General features: G+C 60.9%; 1 protein-coding gene across 1 annotated transcript; it reads right to left on the bottom strand.

The window, feature by feature from the left end:
* Positions 1 to 1,491: 1,491 nt before the first annotated feature.
* Positions 1,492 to 4,324, bottom strand: LIME1 (Lck interacting transmembrane adaptor 1). Its single transcript, XM_051802959.1, has 5 exons — positions 4,209 to 4,324; positions 3,683 to 3,731; positions 3,504 to 3,591; positions 2,905 to 3,317; positions 1,492 to 2,546 (listed from the first exon to the last, which is right to left on the bottom strand). The coding sequence occupies exons 1-5, from the start codon at positions 4,322 to 4,324 to the stop codon at positions 2,142 to 2,144; spliced, it is 1,071 nt and encodes a 356-aa protein (XP_051658919.1). The 3' UTR covers positions 1,492 to 2,141.
* Positions 4,325 to 6,000: the final 1,676 nt, after the last annotated feature.

Raw genomic sequence — 6,000 nt, forward strand, 5'->3', positions numbered from 1 at the left:
GTTCCCCTCACTCTGACCTCAACCATCCCGACCAGATCGCGAGACTCCAAGAGACGTTTCGGGGTGGATTCTTCATTCGCTACCCAGATTTCGAGCCTACAGGGCTCCAGGCACATTTTCCGTCGCCCTGAGGACTGAGCAGTTGTTCTTTTATTTGAGTCTGGCTCTCCGAAGTCCCACAGGAATTACAGGCAAGCAGGCAGCCCTGCACAGTGGGCTGCTTCTGCTGCTGCTGGGGCAGGTTGGGAAGATGCTCTGCCAGAACAGGAGCTTCCCCTCCCCAGGTACCTTCCTTTCCCCATGGAGGTGGCACAGTGGTACCCACATGCCAGCCCCTGGGGCAGCACAGGGCCCACTTTGCCCCAGAGCGAAGCTGCTCTGATCCCACAGGGAGGTGATGCTCCTGTGTGGGGCCACGTAGCCCAAACTAGCTCCCAGGGGGTTCAGGTGGTGCAGGGGGGACCCGGCTCTGTGGGGTGGGATGATGGAGAAGGGGAGCAGGGGAAGGATGCGGCCGGGGGCAGCGCGGGGGGAGCCCAGGCACCGTTGCCAGGCTGGCAGCAGGAAGAGCGTGGCAGCACCGGCACCAGCCGAGTTCTATCGGGGCCCTTATCTGGCAGGGGGATGGGAGCAGCTCTCGAGCGGGCGCTGTGGTTTGGCGTCGAGCTCGGGGCTGACGAAGGCTGGGGTGCCTCCGGCTCTAACGCCTGCGGCGGGGTTTGCTGAGCGCCGCGTTTTCGGTTTTAATCTCTTCACCTGCCGCGGTGTGGGGGCAAAGCTGCTGAAGGAAGGCGTGTGGCTTCCTGCTGCACAGCGTGGCACGGCACGGCACGGCACAGGGGCCGCAGGTTCCACCCGGCTCCAGTGAGCACCAGGCCACTGTGCCACCATGTTAGGTAGCCCCTGGCCAGCTGGGCTACACCCAGGCCACCATCGTGGCATTGCCTGGAGGGCACTGGGCATCCCTTGGGGCAGGGATGCACCATTCCCAGTGGGGAGAAGAGGAGGAAAGCTTAAGCTCTGGGGTCTGAGGGTCCAGGTGCACGTCCAACTCTCCCAAGCACTCAATTTTTGGCACACTGAGGCTGCAGGACCCACGGGGGAGACGGGAGGTGAGCAGGCAGCAAGTGCTGTGCAAATACGCCCCGGTTCCTGCCCAAACCCTGTACAAAGCTCCTGAGCAAGTCACTGCTCTGGCAAAGGCCATCCCATTTTGGCAGCTCTTGGTGGCTGCATGTCCCCATTTCGGAGGTGCCAAACCATCCATGCAGGGCGGGTGCACCCACAGTCACACTGTGCCCAAAGGGGCTTTCCCAGCACCAGCATCGCTGCGTCGCTGCTGCTGCAGCAGCACCAGCCCCCAGAATCACAGATTTAGATCCAGTTAAGGAGTGTTAACACCCTTTCAACCTTTTAATGGTGTTCAGGTGATGGCTGCCCACGGAGACACACTTGCGTGGGTCTGAAGGGGTGGGAGTGAGAGACAGAGGATAGAGCAGAACCCACTGTCCACACTGCCACAGTCCACAACCCACAAGGTGGGATCTCTGGGTTGTCTTGTGCAGGGCCAGGAGTTGGACTTAATGATCCCTTGTGGGTCCTTTCCAATTCAGGATATTCTATGATTCCATAGAAGCACAGGGATGATTCCATCTCCCCATAACAAGGGACATTCCGTGACGGAAGCAAAGTCACTCAGGGCTTCCTGGGGGCTGGAGGGGGCCCTGGTCTACCCAAGGCAGCAGGAGGAGGACAGAGACCCTCACTCATGGCATAAAACCCCTGATGAGGGTCTGATCCTGCAGCCCCTGACAGGGCTGATCACAGTCCTGCCACCCCCTGCCCCAAAACATGACTGGTCCCCATCCTGTTCTTGTCTTGGTGGTACCACCAGCCCTGTCCCACTGGGGTCCCACACGGCACCCAGCACCCCCAAACTGCCCATCCTGGGGCATCCCACCAGCAACCTGCTGGCACCAGCTGGGATGGGATGGGACAAAGACACTTAAAGAAAAGTAACAGAAATATATACAGAGAGCATGTGCAGGGATGCCCCAGGGCTGCAGGTGCCTGTCTGTGGGCACTGACAGTGTCCAGCCATGGTGGGACCCCACTGTGGCACTGATCCTGCTCCTGGGGGGCTATAGGTTGGTGATGTACACCTCCAGCCCGTTGGCTGTCGTCCGGGTGGAGGCTCTCCGGGGCTCCCCTGCCCAAATGTCCCCAACGCTCTCGTACAGGTTCTCAGGGACACAGGTCTTCCCCAGCTTGTCCCGTTTCGCTGCCTTCTTCCAGTTAATGTCCACAGCCTCGTAGTCAGGGTCGGGGCCACGGCCCTGAGCAGTCCAGGCTCTGTCATTGATGGATTCATAGCAGGGGTCCAGGGAGCCTTGGGCTGATGGGGTCCAGCACCCAGCTGGGGCACCCTCCTGCTGGCAGGGGGGTGGCCACCCAGAACCCACCTCCCTTGAGGCCCTCGGGGTCGATGCAGGGACCTGGGATTTCTTCTTGGTGGCTTTGCACACTGTCGAGTACATCTCTTCCAGCTGCAAAAGGAACTTTTTTGGGTGGGGGCTTGGGGGTGATCCCTGCCCACTGCAGGGTATCCCTGTGCTTGTGACCCCCCCAGATTCTCACAGCCCTGCAAGAGGATCCTGGCAGTGGATTAACTGTTGGGGATCCCACTTTTTGCACACCCCAGGGAGGCTTCTGTGGGGCATAGAGAGCAGCATCGTGGGCATCGCCTGCCCCTTGTGGTTTTGGTTTCATTCTGCCCCTCAAAAAAGCCCCAGTGAAAATGCAGTAGCCTAATTTATACCCTGCTCCAAACACAGGTGCTACAGGGAGGCAGGGAGTTATGTGACCCGCTCTGTACCCCATCCCTGATGCCCCCCAGAATCGTACCTTGGCCCGGGGGGCATTGCCTGTGCCATCCCAGCATTGCTGTGCTCCAGAGGGTCCTGCCATGGCCCCATCCTGCACCTCCACAGGCACCGCCTTCTTCACCTTATGGACACAGGCGTAATCGGCCGCCCCGTGCCCCACCCGCGGGGAGGACACCTGGGTGCCAGCGGGTGTGAGGGACACCAGGGTGTCCTCCCCCCCCACTGCCAGGGACTCATAGACGGTGTCTGCTGCCGGTTTCCTCAGTGGGGTGAAGAGCAGGTTGGAGTAGGTCTGGTCGGGGGCTGGGGAGGCGGCCGGTGGCTCGGGGACAGGAATCCGGGGCAGCTCACGGTGCAGGAGGCCAGAGCTGAGCAGGGACTCAGCTCCGGGGGCTGCAGGACAGGGGAGATCCAGGCTGGCCGGGCGCTGGGCTGCGGGAGAGGAGAGGAAACGAGGGGACATGGGGGAGGCAGCAGCACCAACCCCTGTGCCAGCACCACGCCGGCACCACAGCATGGGTGTGCACGTTGTGGTGTGCTCCCCAGGCAGCGTGGGGACTGCAGGCATTTGTCAAGGGCCACCAGTCCCTCAGCTTCCCCAGCTCCATGGCCACTCACCGCTGTCTCTGGCCTTCAGCCGGTACAGCTCATGCAGCTTCGTGTCCGACTTGCTGAGTGACCGCAGCTGTGTCTGCCGGAGCAGGGCCTGGGAACACACACTCTCAGCTTCGTGTCTGGGAGCTGGGGGCCCCAGAGCTCCCCCCTGGGGCTGATCCTGTCCCCCAACATGTGCTTACCTCATCCACCAGTTTCACCCCATCCGGAGCGACCTTCTTCCTGCCCTTGCTGTGGGGAGAAGTGGAGCTGAGCTTAAGGTGGGTGGCCAAGCCAGGGGTGAGGAGCAGGTGCCCCAGGACCCCAACCTGGCATCCCCCAAACCACATCTCACTGCTCCTTCCCCAGCCCTGCAGCAGGGTCTGTGTTGGCTGGGGAGGTCTCAGTTGCATCCTACAACTGAGCTGTGCCGGGCACCACTGGCACCACCCATGGCATTGCCCCTGGCATCACCCACCCTGCCCATCCTGCTCACAGCTCAGCCCTCTTTGGGTTGCTCCTGTGAGATTTTTGGGTGCAGGAGGTGTCCCTGGGCACTGGGGTACAGGGCACTGGGGTCTGAGGCGAGCAGAGAAGCAGATCCCAGCGGTGCCAGCTCAGGATGGGCACACGCGGAGTCTCCACGTGTGGCCACCAAATGCCACCGAGGGCCCCCAGCCCCATCCCAGTGCCAGGAGGGAAAGCAGAGGGGCTGCAGGCAGCACGTACCGTCTGCAGGCAGTGCACAGGGCACCCAGGTAGACCAGGCCACCGAGCAGGGCCAGGGCAGCGCCGGTTGGCAGGAGTGGGGTCCCCACCGACCCCTCGCCACCAGCTGCAGCCATGGGGGATCTGCTTCCAACACCACCATGGGGCTGAGCTCTGGGGAGAGAGAACATGAGCTGGGGTGCAGCCAGGCACTGCCAGGCTCACCACAGCACGAAATGGTGCTCCATGACTTGAGAGGCCCCTCTGGAGGGGGACATGCACTGGGAGTCCCATTTTCCGGCCAGTGGTTGCCCTCCCCAGGGTGACCAGGATGCCTCCAGTGCCCCATCCAGTGTGGACACCCAGCAGCAGGTGCTCTGCCACCTCCCAGGAAAACTTTTGGTTCCTTTTGAAAAAAACAACCCAGCAAACCAAATGAGATTCAAGCTCCCGAGTTGCCACTGAGATGCTGAAAAGAAGATTGCCAGGGGCCCCAGAAAACCTCTGGAGTCACTCAAAAAGTGACAGGGTGATTTCTGGGGACACCGAGACACCGCCTGGGCTGTGGGATGGAGGTGACACCACTCCTGAGCATAGGGGAGGCCAGACAGGACAGGTAGATGATTCAGCTTCCCAGAACTGGAGAGAGCTTCGGCCTCACAGCCATCTTCCCCTCCTCTCCCTTGTCACACCACGGGACACCCTCTGACTGCAGCAGGTCTCACACAGACCCCACCTCTCCTCCGACACCACAGCCCCAGGTCTGCAGCTGCTCTCTGCTGTGACAGAGCAGACAACGCCCAACCTTTCCACCACTTCCCTCTGCCTGAAGCCATGCTTTGCCCAAATCCAGCCCTTGTCCCTGCACCTTCCTCAAGGGAAGAGTCCTCTCCTGTAAACCGCAGCAGTGGCAGGACCAGAGCAAGTGGTGCAGAGGCACGAAGGTGCTGGGAAGCCTGACACAAAGTGCAGATGCTCCCCAGCCTGCAGGATCGTTCCCGGGAGGCTCTTGGTGACCCCCGTCCCACCATCCCCGTCCCTGCTCAGCCGTCAGCGCGCTGCAAACCCAAAGCAAAAGCTGACACAGCTTCACCTGCCCCAGCGTCGACGGCGGCTGCAGCTCCCGGCTCTGCAGAGCTCAGCTCTGTGCACCCTGCGCTCCAAAAAAGGCTGGCCTGTGACCCGCACCCGGGAAACGCCGAAAGGAGGCGGAGGCAGTTCCCAGCCCGGGAGTAAAGCCCGGCTCCAAGAAGCCACGGAAGCCGATCCAGACGGGGCCAGCAGGGTCCCCGGGCAGAGCTGAGCAGGACAGCTTCCACCAGCACAGCTGGGCACCCAGAGATCCTATGGGGCACACCGAGCACCTCTTACTCACCCTGTTACATATCACCATCCGGATGACAAAGACCAGATGAGCTCTGATGAGAAACCATCCTGCCTCATGTGAATCTCAGAAGCTACAGCAGCTCCACAGTGAGCGGGGCAGTCTGTGCCCACTGTCCCCACTGCCCTGACCTCCATGTCACACTGCAGCATCTTTGGAACATCTTTACCCCTATAACTGGCAGGTCTCTGCCCACTCACAGCACCCTTCTATCCGAGAGCACCCTTTTATCTGAGAACTTCCCATGCCTTTGGAAACTGCCCTGACTGAAGCCTGAACCCTGGAGACCAATTAGTTCAAGGTAGAAAGTGAGACAGAGAGTTTTTAGGGACTAACCAGGCTGGACAGACTGGCTTAGATCAGAGCTGGGAAGGGAAGGCTGTTCCCTCTCCAACGACGTTTTAATTAGACAACACAGCTTTTCTGTCT

The sequence above is a fragment of the Manacus candei genome, unplaced genomic scaffold (assembly GCF_025592945.1).
Source record: "Manacus candei isolate 608988 ecotype Guabito, Panama unplaced genomic scaffold, ASM2559294v1 h1tg000057l, whole genome shotgun sequence".
NCBI lineage: Eukaryota > Metazoa > Chordata > Aves > Passeriformes > Pipridae > Manacus > Manacus candei.